Raw genomic sequence first — 19,096 nt, 5'->3', positions numbered from 1 at the left:
TTTAACCGAAGAAACAAATAAATTGTACTGTGATGAAACTGAAAGAATATATATCGAATGTGTTTTTTGTTGGCTCAAGGGTCAATTTTATCTTGAGATTTTGATGATTATACAAAACAAATAAATTTAATATTCTTGTATGTGCTAATATTATTTTATGCAGAAATTATTGTTGAAAATTATTGAAGAAATGAAGTTCCTACATCCCAAGATTTTTATTTGAAGACCATGAAGATTAATGAAGATATTTTCTATTAGTTAATATTATAATAAGTCTTAGGAAATTATTGTAGGATAGAGAGTAAATGATATTATAAGCACAAATCTATTTTACATCTCTCAAAATTGTTTTGAAATGTTTTTGAATAAATTTATTAAGAATTTATAGCCAAAATCTTTACTCTTCACGTTTTTCCATCTAAAATATCTTTGTAGTAAATATTCTTGGTAGCTATTAAATGAAATTCTGCAAAAAGTATTTTCTGATCTAAAAAGCAGTTTCTGATTTAATACAGCTGTCTATTTCTAATACAGCTGGCTGTTTCTGATATAAATGTTACACTGTTTTCTAAACTGAACCTTTCACCTTCAAACCTTGCATGTGTGAATATTAAATGTGGTCAAACAGCCCTTTTAATTGCAACCCATGCATTGCCTCGTTAGTTTAAAAACATCAGAAACTTTATTGCTCATTAAAGCAAAAATAATCTCAACGTTAACTTCAAAAGAGAATATCATCTTTTCATATAAAAACCATTTCCTCTCTTAAAAAGAATGGGTTTTGCAAAAAGAGTATGAGTCTATTGTTTAAAGTTTAAATCTCTCAAAGCTCTCTTTTCAATCCCCCTATTTCTTTTCGTCTCTTTGCTTCAAGAAAAATTTTTAAGAGAAAAGAAAATTTATTAACAACATTTTCTGAAGAACAGTTCTGATCTTTAAATCTGTTTTCTAAATTCGTTTTCTGTTCTTCCTGTGCTTATATTTGCATTTCTCTCTGTCTATATAGATTTTGTAATCTGTTGTAGACAGGCTCTTTATTTGAAAAACTTTTGTGTAATAGCTTAGGTGAAAAGCTATGGTGCTATAGGTTATCAAGCGACCTTCTCCTTGTGTGAGATTCTAATGTCTTGATTTGAGTTTCTGATCTCTGTAAAATCAGAAAGGGGGTTGAGGTTAACTAGAACCTTTGGAAAATCTAGTGGGATAAAGGTTAGATCTAGGTGTTGATCTATTTCCTTGTATTGTTGGTTTGTCTCTTACCCTTGAAAAGAGATAACATAGTGGAGGATCTCAAGATGCGTCTTGGGGAGTGGATGTAGGCGAGTTAGTGCCGAACCACTATAAATTTCTGTGTTTATCTTCTTTTACTTTCTGAAGTTCTGCTTGATTATATTCTATTTACGCAACTGTTAATCTGTTTAGAAATGCGATGTTGTTAATGAGTTTCTGATTCTAATCGTGAATAAGCTTTATCTCTGTGGAACATTAGAACTCTGGAATTCTAATAAGTGAATATATCATGTTCTAACTGTTGTTCTATTCACAGTATATTTCACTGATTGGGTTTCTAATTAATTTTCTAAACTTTATGAGGAAGTTCTAATCACGATAGCTTTCCATCATAAAGTTGTTCTGATATTTGATTAAGGCTCTGTGAAGAAGTTCCAAATTCAATAATTGTCTTTCACATAGCTTTATATGATTTTCTAAAACTTTATGAGGAAGTTCTAATTTCAATAGCTTTCCTTCATAAAGAAGTTCTAATATTGGATAAGTCAGTGTAAAGCTGTTCTAATCAATAGCTGCACTTTGCACAGACTTTCTATCTTTTATAAATAGAACATTGTGAGGTGATTTTAATCCATATTCTATTCTCACAAAGTTCTTTGTTTTTCCGCTGCACTTAGAATTCTATATTTTGTTTAGAATTTCTAAAATTTATATCTGTTTTTAGAAAACCCAATTCACCCCCTTCTTGGGTTGTGCCATACATATACGGGACCCACATTTTTTTTCCATCAAGAAATGGAAATACAAATACAAATATATGTTATCTTTCATTAGAAATTCTCAATTTTATCATCTTCATGATATAAAATTCCCAAAGTTGTCGGGCTTAGGATTTACATTAACCATGTGAGAAAAAGTCACAAATTAAGTGAATGGAGGAGGGTGATATATATATACATAAGTTGAATATTTGCTGCAAATATATGAACAAGAAATCGCCAGAAAGGATTATAACAATGGAAAAGAAGGGAAAAAAATTACTCTGACCAATTATCAGAAGAATGTGCAACAACTAAATAATCTCCACGGATATCCTTGGCAACTCTCAAATCACCATCTAGGTAAACAGATTGGAACCTGAAAATTGGGCACTTCAAAATATTAGGGTATCAGACATTCATAATGAAAGGGAAAAACAGAAATATGCAACAAAGTACAACAACAGTCTGCACATGAAGATCTGCTGTGAGGTCCAGATAAAGAAAGAGAGAGCCAGAGAATGCCCAGAGAACATTATTCTGTTCTATGGCATTGGACAAGTAAAAAGAATATTTCCTAATACCATGTTTATCCGATATTCATTTTTGAGATTGATAAATCAATATATAAAGGACGTTAAATAACACCTACAATAAGCGGTATGAAAGAATATTATAAGCAAAAATCAAGTACCTCGGTCTTGTTAGTCAGAAATTAGGTTCAGCAATGGAAACAAAGAAAGGATTAAGTACATGTTTAATCTCCCTTAATTCAAAGCGTCAATAATGAGATATTTTTAAATCATCCAAGTGAAGGATGCAAGACTTCTGGTGTCTCTCTAATTTGCAATGGAAGTCAACAAACTACTAAGCAAAACTCAAGTCCCTTAGTCGAATAGGAACATAAAGATTTAAGAAGCTTTTCTTGTGAATTCCATCGCATGATCCATTGTCTGCTTCAGTCTGAATGGACTAATCAAGATAACAAGGGAAAAGGCGAAAAAGCATACCATCGTGTGTAATGTCTTTGAATATGAACCTTCATTATCTTAGCTAAGATTCTATTAAACTTCTATGAAGTTCATAAGCAAGCAAACATTTACCAGAACAATAATTGAGAAACAAACATTCTAAGCCACAACCGGAAACTGCCAATAGCAATTGAAATGTATTCTACTCTAACACCACTTTTAAGAGAAATTGAAAGCACTGAAGAGAGGGAGGTCAACAGAATCAAGTTGAAACCACATGCATGATTAAACCGATGACTTGGAGTGCATTAGGAAGTCCATGGGGACTGGCCAAAAGGGAAGTAAACTTATCCTTTATTACAAATCTAAAGTCATTACACATCATAGAGAAGAACATGCAGGAGATATCACTTACATGGAAACATCTTTTTTTCCATCTGTACAGGTTTGACGGTGAGATGGGCAAGCTTTTGGTCGCTTCGAGTCAGAGAGCAGTAGAGGAAAAAGTACAAAGTCATGCACAGCTTAGTTACTAACATATATCTACTCCTTGATTGACCAACATACAGCACCAAAATTATAGAACCAGTAAACAAAAGGGTGTCATATTCCACAAGACTTCACAAAGCCACATATTATGAAACAGGGTTGGCGCCGAGTTGTTGAAATGAATACGTAATCAAACTGATGCAGTTGGGTTTGGGCTAGATTGTCATCCAGGAACTAAAAAAAGTATCCCCATAGTCCAGTTTGAGTTTATTAATCGGATTTATTACAAGTGAACTCACAAAGCCTTCCAATCATGATGACAGTGCAGTGAAGCACATTCATTCTTTCCACGCATATGGCGCACGGTCCACAATTAAATAATCTCCTCTAATATCCATCACTACTCAGAATATCGACATCAAGCTATACAGACTCGAACCTATAAAGTGTAGAAAACATAAAAATGCTTCACTAGACAACCGTATGGAAACAGAACAGAAGCAAATAATTCAAGTCAACTAATAAGCACAGTTTTGAAAAATAACTAAATAAGCTTCCAAAACGAAAATTACATCAAATGTTGCTATGCAAGTGTATTAGATTTCATTAAAACTCCTTTGCTACAATCATCATAAGAAAAAGGCTCAGCTTTAATTGCAAAGATAGAGTCTTGGTTGGGCGGCGGGAGAGAATCCATTTCTTTGAATTTATATAACATGAGAAAAGCTCAGCTGTTCAAGAGCAGTGAAGCACAAATTTCATCATTTCATGTAATAGTGACTTCGTTGCTTTTAATTGTAAACTACCACGTAATTGATCGCCACACGCACATATATGAAAATTACAAAGTAGAGGCACCTACCAACCCTGTCCAAATGGCGGCAAAGGAATTTCCCAATTTTTCCCTCTAAGAACCGCACTCGTAAATCTGAAGAAGCAGGCATTTGCCACAAAAAAGAATTATACATACCACCAAAATTGAGGATTAAGCAATCAAGAATTTGAAATGTACAAACCAAGTACCTAAAATTCACTCTCTGAGACGAAGCAATCTCAATATTTGACCGGACAAAGAAAACCCCATCAGGTGGGAAAGTGATCACGTTATTTAGAGTCTTTTTCTCAACATCTATCACCTGCAAAACGTCACCAGCTTGGGTACCAAACAACGGCGCCTTCTCTATAATAAAGAGCTGCTCTTTCTCCGTGGTCCAGAGCAACCGCCAGGTGGCGGATAGTGAATTACCAGTAGTGACCGTACCTTTGCCCGTTTCAGCAATGGCGTCGATGGCTTGGATAATTGTGGCTCGCTTTTCAGGGTCTTTCTGGGTTTTAAGGCCTCGGTCTTGATCGGAGATAAGGGTGAGAAGATGTCGCTTAGCTGATTGAGATTGGGTCGTGGCTGACGAACAGCTAATTTTAAGTGTCTTAAAGCAGATGTATTTTGGAGAGTTCTGTGGTTTCAAGGGAACTGATAAGGGAGAGGACGCAGAGGCCATGGGCATTGGCATGGGAATGGGAAAAGGAACGGGATAATAAAATGGCGGCTGACACTTGTCAGCCAATAGCTTTTCTTTTTAGTGTTTTTTTCTTTTCTAACAAGCTTTCAAAAAGCAGAATGCCGCTTATTTTTGGGCAGTATTGGCCGAGGTAATGTACGTCCCTGCCCTGGCCATGAAAACTTTGATAGCTTCAAACAAAAAGCCCAATTGACATCCTCAAAAAGAAAAAAGCCCAATTGATTTGCAGAACAAGGGCCCAATACAACACTGCCCCTCTGAGAAGGGGGAAATTATGGAGTGGAGGTGAAGCTGCTAATGGTAATGGCTTGCGATACCACAATCAGAGTGTTCTTTTCTGTACATTTTGTAAAATATATGAATTTGGCAGTGTTAAGTATAACCTAACCTTTTTGTTATTTTTCCTGTTTCATCTGATTATTTTCTTTCATGTTTGGGAAAATTTCTACATTATTTATATCTCATTTTTACTAGCATTAGAACCCACGCAATACATTACTTGATGGATGTAATTAATAGATATTATCATTATATTAATTAAATTTAATGCATTTTAATTAAGTGATGAGATGTAATTAATAGATATTATCATAATAAAAATATTATTTAAAAATATAAAATAATTTATCTTCTTACGATTATTGTCGTTACTCCTTGTTTTCTTAGAAACTATGTTAAATAATTATTGTTCTCCTCGTATTTTGACAATTTCATAGACTTATACTTAGATTCCATATAATGTAAACTACTTTGCTTTTACATATATATATATATATTCAAGATTCAAATTTGTTTTATACGAAAGGAGAGATAACAAAACATTTTTTTATTGTAAAATAAAATTATTAAATATTTTTTATTAGATTTGATATTTTATAAATTTCAAAATCAGTTGTTCTACAATAAGTTAGTACACAGTAATTTTTTTTTTTTTAAATTTAAAAAATATTTATTTACAAAATATTTATTGCATATCAATATTTGAATAAGACAATTATGGAGAGATATAATCATGGATTCTAAAACAATATTAATTTTATACTAAAGGGTGGAAGGATATTCCTATAATTTGGAGTTATATTATTTTTAAAATTTATTTTTATTAATTAAATAAGAAACATGCGATGTACAAGGTTGGCGAATATTTACATTTAATATGAAAACAAGAAAAAGAAAAAGAAAAAAAAAAGGATTTTTACATGCTTTTGCAATTCCCCTCCTTAATATATTTAGCGCCTTTAGACTTTCACAGGCCACTAGGGTTTAATGCAAACCGAGTAAAACGACATCATCTGGCACGAAACCCTTCATAACAAAGCCCAGATTTCCCTTTGAACATTCGAGGCGTTCTGTTTTTCACTCTCATCATTTCCTCTGTTGAACTTCCTGGGAACTGAAGCCCCTTCCTAACGTAGCACTTGCAGATCCAATCTAGGGTTTCCATTTTCTTTCAGTCGAAGCAGAAATGGCAATCTCAGCTCAAACTCTTGATATTCTTGGTGAACGGCAATCCGGCCAGGACGTTCGTACTCAAAATGGTTCTCTCCCTGTCTCTATCCTTATACGCGTACACTCTTTTTATTAGCTTTAGTTGAAACATAAGTTTCTGTTTCGCTTATTCTCTCTCTATATTCATAGATTTCGTGTTTCGAGTAACCTTACGAAAGTAATTTGTTGCTTTTGTTTGTTTTCCGATTCATTTGTTGCTGTTAGTGGTGGCATGTCAAGCTGTAGCCAACATTGTTAAATCTTCACTTGGTCCGGTTGGTCTTGACAAGGTACCGCACTCCTTTCTGTTTTTCTTTTTGATTTTTTAATCATTTTCATTACTGCTGCGGGTAGTCTAATTGCTTGCTAGTTCACTTTAAAACTCATAATCTGAAATGATGCACTAATGGAGAGTTAATCTAGAGTTGTTTGCTTGTCAAAACGTTCAACTGATAATTGCATATGTGAATGTTGAAACTGCCTGTTACCATTTTTCTTCTCTCGTTTGGATTTTAATTACAGCTAATTGAAATGGAAGTTTGTGGCAATATTATTTGATGGCCAAGTTTTTTGTCAACTTCGAGAAGGAATTTACACTTTTTTTAATTATCTTTTATTTTATTTTCTTTTGAAGATGGATTAACCTAACCTCCTTTTATTTACTGATACATTACTGCAGATGCTCGTTGATGATATTGGTGATGTAACAATTACCAATGATGGTGCCACAATTCTAAAGATGTTGGAAGTGGAACACCCAGCTGCCAAGGTGGATGGATATTCTTTTTGTTATTTTTATGCATGCTGTCGTTGCTACTCCTGGTTTTATTTTACTCATGACTGTTCAATTTTCTTTTTTTCCGGGCATATAGGTGCTCGTTGAGTTGGCAGAGCTTCAAGACCGAGAAGTGGGTGATGGGACGACTTCAGTTGTTATTGTTGCTGCTGAGTTGCTCAAGGTAATTTTAGCTTACTTGTTTTTGGCCCTTGATTCTTTTTTGGAATCACTACTTTCTTTGGTGTCCTAATGGGACTGGACATGATTGGTTCACAATGCCTGCAGAGAGCAAATGATCTGGTGAGAAATAAGATTCACCCAACATCAATAATCAGTGGATACAGAGTAAGTTTTGTGCTTCTCATTCAGCTTCCCCTTACGTGGCTTAATGCCTGTCCTGTGCATCTATATATGTGCAGCACAAAGACCTAGCCTGGCTTGTTTTCACTTATTTACATCCTGAAATTGTTTTGTGCCTGAACAGCTTGCTATGAGGGAAGCTTGTAAATATGTTGATGAAAAATTGGCAGTTAAGGTGAGGCAGGATTCAATTTGCTGTTGAAAAAGTTTTTTTTTTTTTTTACAACTATAGACATTGATGTGCCATTAAGTGCTGTTGCAATAACTCCTTTAAGACTGTGTTACTACTTTGTTGCATAGGTAAAATCCATTCACAAATTTGCTTCTCCTGAAATATTATGTTATGAGTTTAGTAGTTCGAAGTGCTATATAGGGGATTTCACTGATCTCTAATCCTTAACTGGGAATGAATACAAACCTCAGATAAATGGTTTTCTCTCTCTCGTATATGTACACCGTTGGATTTTGTGCCCCACATTTTTTAAGCTACATCAATGCATTGCCTAATCTTTTATGTCATTAACTTGCACCTTCTTATCAATAGGTTGAAAAGCTTGGAAAAGATTCTCTTGTAAATTGTGCTAAGACAAGCATGTCCTCGAAGTTGATAGCTGGTGACAGTGATTTCTTTGCAAATCTGGTATGCTTTTTATTTGCTGAAGTAATGAACTTATCAGCCTTTGAGAATCTATCTTTTAGTGATAAACTATTAAACCATTTTTTTTATAAACTTTGAAAACAAGGCTTTATGTTGTAACTTCTAGTCAGATGAATTTAAAGGCTTATATACTAAACTACCTCATAGGTTGTAGATGCTGTTCAAGCAGTGAAGATGACCAATGCACGGGGTGAAATCAAATATCCAATCAAGGTTAGTGGTTCTCTGGGTTCAGTTATTTGGCATGAAAATTTCTTGTGCCTGCTTACATATCTGTCTTTGGTTACAGTTTTTCATATTACTGTTTTAGTTTCCTGTTTTGGACAGTTTTTTAAGCCAATAGATCAATGCTTTATCCCAAAAGATTTCAGCAAATTGGTATGGCCCCTCTGCCTTGCATAGTGATATTTCTAATCTGCTAGTTACTTCTTTGATTTTCCAGAGTATCAATATTTTGAAAGCTCATGGAAAAAGTGCAAAGGATAGCTACCTGTTGAATGGCTACGCTCTAAACACTGGCCGTGCTGCTCAAGGAATGCCAACAAGAGTTGCACCTGCAAGAATTGCATGTCTCGACTTTAATCTGCAGAAAACAAAGATGCAATTGGGTGTACAAGTCTTAGTCACTGATCCTAGGGAGCTTGACAGAATTCGTCAAAGGTGACCAAATTGTACACTATAAACTCCATTGCAAATTTATGTTCAAATTAGGATTGGTTGGTTACTCTGGTAATCAGTTTCTTTCATTAGCAAATTTAGTATCGTAGCAAATCAACTGATGATGCTATCGTTATACTAGCTTATTTCACATCCATGCTTCTTATTCTCTCCTGCACCATGTTGTTTTCTTTGCATTTTTTCCTATCTTGTTTGTTTGCTGGTTGCACTTCAACATAAAGTCTCATGTGATGTGTTTCTGATTCAAATCTATGTGATAACGCCTGTGATTCACAGAGAAGCTGACATGACAAAAGAACGTATTGAGAAACTACTGAAAGCTGGAGCTAATGTTGTTTTAACTACAAAAGGAATTGATGACATGGCTCTTAAGGTAAGCAAATGTTACACATGTTTTCCAATTGCTTCTGATTTTTCTTTAGCAGTAGGAAGCATGAAAATTTTTACTATTACACTGCATGCTATTTGAATATAGTGTGGGGTGGGGGAGACTGTTTATCTATGTTCAAAAGGTTAGTTGTGCTGTGCCTTCTGCTTGGCTTGGGTTGCATGAGCTACTTGGATTTTTTCTACTTGTGTAACCTGCTTACTTTATCAGTGCCTTATATCTACTGTTTGCAATTGTTTTTATTTCAGTATTTTGTAGAGGCTGGGGCTATTGCTGTGAGACGTGTTCGGAAAGAGGATATGCGCCATGTTGCCAAGGCGACTGGTGCAACCATGGTATTCTTCTATCCCTTCAGTTATTATTGAAATCACCAATATTATATAAGCATATTGGCTGTGTTTTTATGTTTCGAGGATGCATTGCTCAGCCCTGTTAGTATGCATTTTAGTTTCGGATTCAGGTATTGAAATTCAGACATCATGATTTTTTAGTGATCTTGTCCCCTAATATCTAAGCAACTTAGATGTGTATTCTGATATCATTTGAAAGAAATGTGGAATTTTAAAAGAAATTGCCTATTGCATTATTTTCTTGACCTCTGCTGCTAGCATTCCTTTATGCTAATAATTTGTTTATGCCTTTATGGAAGAGGGCAAATTAATTTTTTTTTTCTCTGCTTTTCTGATTCTTTTGTTTGAATTGGCTCTTTGTGGTTCTAATTATATGCTTTAATTTGTTATCCATCCCACTACTTCCTAATATATATGTTATACTTTGATATTGTATGCTCTCTCTGGTGTTTTTAGGTTTCAACTTTTGCTGACATGGAAGGGGAGGAAACATTTGATTCCTCACTTCTTGGATCTGCTGATGAAGTTGTGGAAGAGAGAATTGCTGATGATGATGTGATTATGATAAAGGGGACAAAATCTACTAGTGCCGTGCGTGGTTCACTTTCTTTACATTTCACACATTTTAATCATGCTGATACTGGATCTAAATAAAAAATATATGGAACTCCTACATGCATAAAAAGTATAAATAAAGTATGATTTATACTGTGGCCACTGGCAGTATTTGGTAGCTTGTGGTTCATTAATCTGTGCTAAAGTTTGAAAATGCTCATGATATTGAAGAGTGAAGTTATTTCACCTCCATTCCTGCTTCTTTCTTTCTTTTTCTTTTTTATTTTTTTTTAAGTTATACATAATTTCCCATACTGTGGTTGGATTCTCAATCACCTTAAGCTGTCTGATCGATTTTTTATATGCTTAGGTCTCCTTAATTCTTAGAGGCGCTAATGACTATATGCTGGATGAGATGGAAAGAGCTCTGCATGACGCTTTATCAATTGTGAAAAGGACCCTTGAATCGAATACAGTAAGCTTGATACATTGACTGCTTTCTGTTTTGAAATCTAAAATCAAACTTTGCTCTAAAACTTGAAATTGAAATGCTGCCTTACTTGGAGATACTTGCCATAATTCTTCTATGTATGAATAATTATCTAATTATGATCATATTGTTGGTTACTGCTGAATATAATTAGAAATAGATGACTATTGTGCTTCCTCTGGGTCTTGATATGATTCTTAAATGTTAAGCAGATAAATTTGGGTCAAGATATTTGTTTCTATTTGGACTTATAGGTATGTTAGAAGGTGTACATTGTCAGTAGGTTGGCTTGGGGCACATGCATAATAGGTTGGTACACATTTTAAGGTGGAAATGGCACGTGTTAAGGAGAAGTTAAGAAAAGGGAGGCTGTGGTGGTTTGGATAAGTGTATTTTGGACCAACAAATGCATTGGTACGGAAGGTTGAGCACATTGGTGTAATAAATGATAAGAAAGTGAGGAGCAGATCTGAGCTTCCAATTTTTTTTTGTTTGGTGGGTGTAATGCTGAGAAAGTGATTTAGTGGCTCTAAAATTTTTCTGAAGATATTGCTCTTAATTGAGTGGAATGGTGGAAAAGGGTCCATATAGCCAATCCTAACTAGTTTGGGATTTATTGTTTTAACTGAGTTGAGTATATGGACAACATTTATGTAAGATTTTCTTATGGACTTTGAGCAAGGGAAGAAAGTTGTATTCTACATAGATTACCATTTGTTTGAGAAAATAGAGCTGAAGATGCCACCACATGGTGATTTCATAAATTCCAATAAGCAAAAAAATGTTGGATATGTCATTGCCTGCAGGTCTTGAAGTTTGTCCATCGTGTTGCTGGGATTGCTTTTTGGGTCGTACTGATGGGTGCTGTTCCTTACTCCATAACCATTCTACTCCTTGATGGCCCAGAAACTCTTACAATATGAGCCCCTTTTCTTAGTTGCAGGGCCTACATATAAACTAAATTTGAAAAGGATTGTTGGTTCTTGGCCTTGCCTATTTTGCTACATAGATGAGTGAGAATTTATGTATGATTTGCTGAAATGGTCAAATGATTCCACTAATACTTGAGTAATTAAACATTAGTTCTGTTGATTCTCAAAGTTCTATTCACTAGTTATTTGTATGCATTGCAGGTAGTAGCAGGTGGAGGTGCTGTTGAGTCTGCCTTATCTGTTTATTTGGAGTATCTGGCCACAACTCTAGGATCTCGAGAGCAGTTGGCAATTGCGGAGTTTGCTGAATCTTTATTGATCATACCAAAGGTTTAGTTTGGAATATAAGTGCACAACAAGGGTGTTTTTTCCGTCCTTCCTCTCCCAGTGATAAGTCATAATTTATACAATAATCACTTGCATTGGCTCAGGTACTTGCTGTTAATGCTGCTAAGGATGCCACTGAGTTAGTAGCAAAGCTACGGGCTTACCACCACACAGCACAGACAAAGGCTGAGAAGAAACATTTATCCAGGTATAATTGTAATTTGTATTTAGGACATATATATATTGGCATTTTCAACTTTTATTGGAAAAAACCTCTTGTATCAACAGCATTCTTGATCAAACTGCATTTTGATTATTTCTATCATTTCCGGCCTGCATGCTTCTCCAGAACAGTAAAAGAGTTGGATGAGATAATCATTCTAGTAGTATACTTGGATTTTGATTTTCAAGTGCATGAAAATGTTGCTTGTACTTGTCTCTTGCTTTCTTCTTATGTATGCTACAGTTGTGTATATATATATATATATATATATATATATATATATAATCAGCACCAACATAATAAATAAGTTGGGGCAAAAAGAAAAAATATCAGCTCCTTTTCTCTTTCCTTCATTTATTCCCTGGCATCTCACACTGTTTAGTTGGGTTCCACAAAATGTTGCAGCATGGGATTAGACCTTTCAAAGGGCATTGTTCGGAACAACTTGGAAGCTGGAGTCATTGAGCCTGCAATGAGCAAAGTGAAGATAATCCAGGTAATAGCAGTGGAAAAGACATGAAGCAATTTACAGAATTAATGCCATTACAGTGTCTAAGTGCTTGTTTTATTTATGTTGTTTGATAGTTTGCCACTGAAGCTGCCATAACAATCCTTCGAATTGATGACATGATCAAGCTTGTCAAAGATGAAAGTCAAAATGATGAGGAATAGGTTCAGTATATCTGAAGAAGCAGATCTTTTGTTCTCTATTAACAACGGAAGAAGGGGACGGATATGTGGCTTTTGGTGTTGATAATGTTGAAGAGTTTGGTTTTGGGTTGGTTCTTTGTTATTCCCTTGATTGTAACGTTGTAGGTATGCTACTGCCGCCTTTTATAGCAAACTAAAAATTAACTCCTCCGAGCGGATGCTTATTGATGAAGCGAGAGTATACTATAAACCGGCAAAGACACGAAAGACCATCTAGCAACTGGGCTTTTCGTGATTTGTCATTTTGGTCTATCGCATTGATTGCAGGTTGAGTTTTGAGTGTTGGGTTCATTTTTTCTGGTTTCTTTTTTGGGTTCATGTTAGTAGTGCCTGTGCTATAATTTTTCGTCAGGCGTACTGGTGATTGGATTAAATTGGGCCTAGTTGTAGACTAGAACCGTCATCGGCAGAGAAACTGTTGCAAACAGAAAATTCGATTTAGGTTTCAAGTTATTACTCGTCCATTCTTTTAGTTTAACAAAAAATTCAGAGCATGTGATCTCTCATATGGGTTCATGTGCGTTTCCTTGCAAATTATTGTACGGATTCACGTGTCCTCTCTCTTTAGCCTCAAATACTAAAACCCCAAATTACCAAATAAATTACTTGATGTAGCTAGATTCTCGGAAAGAAGGCTGGCCCCTTTCACAAATTGACGTTTTTCTTAAAAATAAAGTTGACTGGGAAAGAGGTATATTCAATTTTCTTTATCGGATAAAATTTATCATAATGTCGCCAATTTATTTTCTATAAAAAAAAAAAATAATAACGGGAACTTAGCTAATTATTTGATTCGATTTCTTTTATTGTGTATTACTGTTATAACTCATCATAGTATAGACTAGGCAATAGAAAATAGGGCAGCACTTTGACCAAAACTGTATATTTGTGGATGCATAATGTAAAGTGAGCGTTTCTTTAATTAGCAAATTTCTCGACATAGGGAGGAATAGTTCTATTTTTTTCTTTTTTCGTTTCTGAACAAATATAGGCAAGAAGTCTAAACTAAATGATCTATGATCAATTGATGCTTGGTTTGTCTCAATAACCACATCCGCTCGCTTTGACCATTAATAATGACACTGTAGCCTAATTAACTATGCGATCCGGCCCAGTGACGATTTGGTTCAGTTTATTAGAAGGCTTACAGAGAAAGTTCCAAGTAAATCTATCATACATTTCAATAACTCATTGGATTAAAAAAATACAAAGCGTCCTACGTGGCATTTACAATTTCTTCTTTGTTTGTACTTGCTAAATTACATACTACTACTATTACTTATTATAATACAAGATAATGATGATTTAGGGTCACATGGAGGTTCACGTGCATTGCCTTTGTATTGGGATCATATCACCTCGTAAAGTCACGTGATTCAAGGTATCTCCCACCAATGCCAAAACCTTATTGCATTGCATGTATTATCTTATCGTAATAAAACTTTTTTTTTTATTAAATCCAATATATTGCATTTTAATTTTTGCAAAAACAAGAAAAAATAAAAGCAAACGAAGCTGTGTCTTCTCGTTTTAACTCATTTTTAATTTTCTTTAGTTCTTCCAATCTGATGAAAATACGACTGTGACTGACTGGCCAACCTGGCATATTTATAAATCAAAATCTCAGAAATTCAAACGTCCTATCAAAATCACTCGATAAACAAAAAAAAAAAAAAAGAAAAAGACACAATGGTATGCGAAAACGTACGATCGGTACTTTAGCAAACACTCCACCGCCAGCTTCACTCACCGACCTCTGCTCCTATTTACGCCTACTTTCCCTTTTGTTGCCATTATTAAATATTAAATACCCAACCAAATAAAATTTTAAAATATCAAACGCCAGCTGGATCCAGTTGTAAGGATAGAAATAAAAATGGTGGTGGCGTCAGGAAAGGATAATGTAAAAATTTTCTTTCACCGAACGTAACGGAACACGGCCCGTTTCTTCCTCTCTTTTATACTCTTCCCTTTTTGTGCGTTTGCCGTTACGGGATTATCTCCATTTCTTGCACTATCTACTGCTACACGTAGTGAGTTACGATGTGTGGTCCCTACGTTCCTCTCTAGCCGCCACGCGTTCTCTTTTTTTGTCTCATCCAGTAAAAGTTTTAATTTTGACTCAACCAGCCTGCAGAGACAAATTTGACAGCACAAGCTCTTTTATTTTTTTTCTTTTGTTTTTATTTAATTAAATATACAAAATTCAATCTCTTTTGTAAAGGGAAGTAAAATTGATAGTAAAGGAATTTTTGTTTTTGAGAAGGTACGTAACTATCCGGTACACGTCCATCTAAATTAGTTATTTTAATATTTTTAATTATCAACGTTTAACTATTTGAATAATTAGTGAATATTTAAATAGTTAATCAAAACTTTTATTGCTAAATACAGACTTAATCATTCAGTTTTAGATAACTATTTAATTTCTTAATCAAAAATTTAAAGTCTCTTTTTTTTTTTTCTTTTTGCTACGGGTAAAGCTTTTTTTTGCCCTTCCCGTAAATAGAATTTTTCGATATTCAAATTTATATTATTAACCTTGATTGAATTCGCTTACTACTCTAATTAATATTTTGTTAATCAAAACAATATCACTTTAACTAGAAAATGAAATAATAATTTAATAATAAATATGAAGAATTAAATAACAGCCTCACCAAATTAAATTGAAGTTGCTAAACCTTTAAAACGAATTAATAATTTTACCAGATAATAGAACTATGATAGTTGCTATTATCCTTTTACCTTGATGTTGTAAAGCTGTCATATAACAAAGCCACCTCTCAGTTAACCAAACCAGACCATGTTAAGATTTGAGAAGTGAAAAGAGGTAATTTGGCATGGTGCAAATAATCTCAGGTGTTTGTAATTTGACATTTTACAGTAAAAACGTTTTGCCGACACACGCATGAAACCTAACTTTTCCCGATGACCGTAGCCCATAATAAATACAAGCCGAGGAGAAAAAGAGAGAGAGAGAGAGATGTTCATTTCTTTTTGCTTTCTTTTAAATAAATTCTTCCACGAACCCATCAGTATCGGAAACAAAGGCACTTACTCGTGAAAACCACGGAAAAGAAATCACCTTATGCGCATCACAATAAATTACTGCCTCCTCTCTCTGTATAAATATAAATTGTTTTATATTTGAAATATTTCTTCAATCTCGGTATATAAATTATTTATCTCAAATTTAATTTGCAAAAATTTTATTATTTTTAATATAAAAAAGGGTTAAATTATAAAAAAAATTAATATTAAAATATATATATATTTTGAGACAAAAAGAGTAATAATTAACTCAGCGGAATTTTTTTATAAAAAAATTTAGCATTTTTTTCAGTGCTTACCGAAATACAAAAATACTTGTATTTTACAAACCATTGCTAACAACTACGCATTATGGCTTATAAAAGGTCCTTAATCATTTTTTTTTTTTTTTTTTTTTGTATCAATGGAGGAGTAGTATCATATATCGTTATCTATGGGTATCATAGTTTGACTCATATATTATTTTATAACATTAAAACGCTTTTCTTTCACTCTTTTGTCCATGGCAATTAAATGCGCTTGCAACCATAATTAACATTACAAATATTTCATCATCATAGGTAGGCAGTTTTATTAGGTCAATCAAAATTATTAGGTCACCGTAACTGCATCTTGACTTCCAATTAAGAGTGATCATTTATATAATAATTTTTTAATATATATACTATCCTCCTGTTTCGTTGCAAGAGAAGCTATTGGTTCAATCTCTACAAATGCATATCAGTTTCAGTCAGCTTTACGTCCAAAACCCAACCACATGGGACACAGTTTTTTTTTTAAAAATAAAGTTAGGAGGTGTAAACTCTATTTGGGATAGAGTATAAAAGTTATTTACCTCTCAATAAGTGTATTTCAGAATGATCTAATTTTTATTTTCACTGGATGAAAATTAAAGTCTCAGTCAATATCATTTTTGTTTCTATTAAAAGAAAGAGAGAAAATATAAAAACAGTTAAATACCTTTTTTTTCCCATAATTATGTAGGAGTTTTATTAAATCGTCTGGTTGCATGCAAACATGTCTCTTTTTTTATTTTATTTAAAAATGATTTACTGGCATTTTGGATTGTTAATAGGAGGAGTCTTTTCTGAAAGTCAAATATATGAATTAATTAAGTTGTGTGCTGAGGTAGAAGGGGGCATAGATGCAAAAACACCCATACTGGTACAGAGGTAGAGCATGTGGAGCCATGTGTCCATCATTTCATCAACAACTCCATGCATTTCTACCTTTCCAACATCACCCTCCTTTAAATTACTCACTCATCCTCTCACTACTCTCCGCTCTCTTTCGAGGCTGTATAGACTGGAGAGAGAAAGCCCTCACTCTCACTGTCAGTCTCCCCATTGTCACTCTCTGCACGTTCCTCTCCCTCGCTGTTTGTCATCAATACAGCAACTCTCTCTCTCTGTCTCTCCCTCTTTAGCAAGTTAGAGAAGCTAAAGGAATGGACGTATACGGAATTCCCACACCAGACTACTTCCGCATTGACGATCTCCTTGACTTCTCTAACGACGAAATCTTCTCTTCCTCCTCCACCGCCACTGACCACCATCTTTCTCCGCCTCAGAATCCTTCAATTCACTTCCCCTCCTCCACTCCCTTTAATCCTGCTCTCTCAACCGACTTCACCGATGATCTCTCTGTTCCCGTATGCCTCTTATCATAATAATATCGCATCTTTTTTTTTTCCTTCTATATTTTTTCGCTGAATTTTTTTTTTTTTATTTGTAGAGTGATGACGTGGCCGAGCTGGAATGGTTATCGCAATTCGTAGAGGACTCGTTCGTCGACTTCCCTGCTAACTCACTCGCCGGTACCATCAACGTCCAATCTGACGCGTCATTCTCTGGCAAAGCAGTTCGCAGCAAACGTTCGAGAGGAACGGTACCAAACGGCTCCCCATGGACATCTTCACCGGAAACTGCGTCTCCTGCAACTGGAAAATCGAAATTGAAGAAGGATACAAACAGAGCCTCATCGCCAACGGCTAATGGAGGAGTTCGAAGATGCACGCACTGCGCTTCAGAGAAGACTCCACAGTGGCGCACGGGTCCACTGGGCCCCAAAACGCTTTGTAATGCCTGCGGTGTAAGATATAAATCTGGCCGGCTAGTCCCCGAATATAGACCTGCGGCCAGCCCCACTTTCGTGCTCACTCAGCACTCAAACTCACACCGTAAGGTAATGGAGCTCCGGAGACAAAAGGAGATGTTGAGGCAGCAGCACCAACAACAAAAGGACGATCAAACCATCTACCATCCTCATCATCATCGTCAACCCCAGCAAGATTTTGAAGTCTGCTGACGTGTTGCAATAAGAATGGTGTGATCAGTCGTCAATTGGATAATTACTCTAGTTTTTCCGTTAGTTTCTTTGTTAATTTCCGAGGAAAACATAAAACATTACTTCTACTAATTAAAAATTTTCCGTTCTATTTAGATTTAATGTTTCAACCACCATTTTCATCCCAATTAACACTTGTCGAAGAAAAATTTTGAATGTGCATACATGTGTGGGTGGGAGAGAGATACGGAACGCTTGTGAGATCAGAGCATGGGACCTTACACGTGATGCATTAGCTGATGAGGCTTAGCGAATATTCTCTCTTCAAATCTCTTCTCACTTAAAATAAAAATAAAAAAAAGGGCTTCTGCTCACATGGAAACCGAGGAAAAAAGGTCTGGCCAATGGGGTTTGTGAAGAAATTAATGGAACATTTGAGGTTGACAATTTGCAGAGGGAAAAGGAAAGGATGGATTGCAATTGGTGATTGTGGAGCTCACTTTTTATTCTAGACGACTGGTACTTTGGGCTAGGCTGAGAAGCAATTCCCCACGATTTTAGGAAGGATAGAATAAAATAGGCATTGTCAAGTTGCTCAACTTCTCCTTGGAAAAAAAAAAAAAATGAGTTACTCAATGTAATCACGTGCATGAATAAGATCAAGAATTGAGATGGCCGAGCTGGTGTTTGAGTTCTGCTATTTGATTCTCTATCTCATCATAAACGCTTTTGTTTTGTTTTTTTTTTAAATAAAGGAAGACTTAAACCCAAAAAAAAACACCTGGACGACTTGTGGCCAACTAAAGCCCATTGCATCAGCAAAAACCAAACTAGCAACTGACTGCTATTG

The 19,096-nt window shown here is 34.9% G+C and overlaps 3 protein-coding genes across 5 annotated transcripts; 2 read left to right on the top strand and 1 right to left on the bottom strand.

Annotated features, from left to right (window-relative positions):
- Window positions 1-2,154: 2,154 nt before the first annotated feature.
- On the bottom strand, window positions 2,155-5,047 carry LOC105643179 (Plastid-lipid associated protein PAP / fibrillin family protein). 3 transcript variants are annotated; one of them, XR_001047318.4, is made up of 4 exons: window positions 4,472-5,047; window positions 4,311-4,376; window positions 3,375-3,887; window positions 2,155-2,367 (listed from the first exon to the last, which is right to left on the bottom strand). XR_001047318.4 is itself a non-coding variant. In XM_012228251.4 (3 exons), the coding sequence occupies exons 1-3, from the start codon at window positions 4,957-4,959 to the stop codon at window positions 2,268-2,270; spliced, it is 654 nt and encodes a 217-aa protein (XP_012083641.1). In that variant the 5' UTR covers window positions 4,960-5,045; the 3' UTR covers window positions 2,155-2,267. The 3 variants fall into 3 exon arrangements, 2 of the variants coding, with proteins under 2 accessions (XP_012083641.1, XP_012083642.1); XM_012228251.4 differs by lacking the exon at window positions 3,375-3,887 and having other exon boundaries at window positions 4,472-5,045; XM_012228252.4 differs by lacking the exons at window positions 2,155-2,367; window positions 3,375-3,887 and adding an exon at window positions 3,980-4,179.
- A 1,176-nt stretch (window positions 5,048-6,223) lies between these two features.
- On the top strand, window positions 6,224-13,197 carry TCP-1 (T-complex protein 1 alpha subunit). The gene is made up of 17 exons (XM_012228250.4): window positions 6,224-6,506; window positions 6,682-6,746; window positions 7,136-7,225; window positions 7,329-7,415; window positions 7,520-7,579; window positions 7,719-7,769; window positions 8,139-8,234; window positions 8,400-8,465; window positions 8,695-8,912; window positions 9,207-9,303; window positions 9,567-9,653; window positions 10,125-10,259; window positions 10,594-10,698; window positions 11,847-11,975; window positions 12,077-12,180; window positions 12,601-12,691; window positions 12,781-13,197. The coding sequence occupies exons 1-17, from the start codon at window positions 6,434-6,436 to the stop codon at window positions 12,865-12,867; spliced, it is 1,641 nt and encodes a 546-aa protein (XP_012083640.1). The 5' UTR covers window positions 6,224-6,433; the 3' UTR covers window positions 12,868-13,197.
- A 4,000-nt stretch (window positions 13,198-17,197) lies between these two features.
- On the top strand, window positions 17,198-18,401 carry LOC105643177 (GATA transcription factor 4). Its single transcript, XM_012228248.4, has 2 exons — window positions 17,198-17,611; window positions 17,695-18,401. Exons 1-2 carry the CDS (start codon window positions 17,408-17,410, stop codon window positions 18,265-18,267), a joined length of 777 nt encoding a protein of 258 aa, XP_012083638.1. The 5' UTR covers window positions 17,198-17,407; the 3' UTR covers window positions 18,268-18,401.
- The last annotated feature ends 695 nt before the right edge of the window (window positions 18,402-19,096 follow it).

Source organism: Jatropha curcas, chromosome 5 (assembly GCF_041381405.1).
Source record: "Jatropha curcas cultivar XTBG-Jc1 chromosome 5, XTBG_Jcur_1.0, whole genome shotgun sequence".
Taxonomy (NCBI): Eukaryota; Viridiplantae; Streptophyta; class Magnoliopsida; order Malpighiales; family Euphorbiaceae; genus Jatropha; species Jatropha curcas.
Note: the sequence above shows the minus strand (reverse complement) of the source record. Positions and strands in the feature narration are given on the sequence as shown.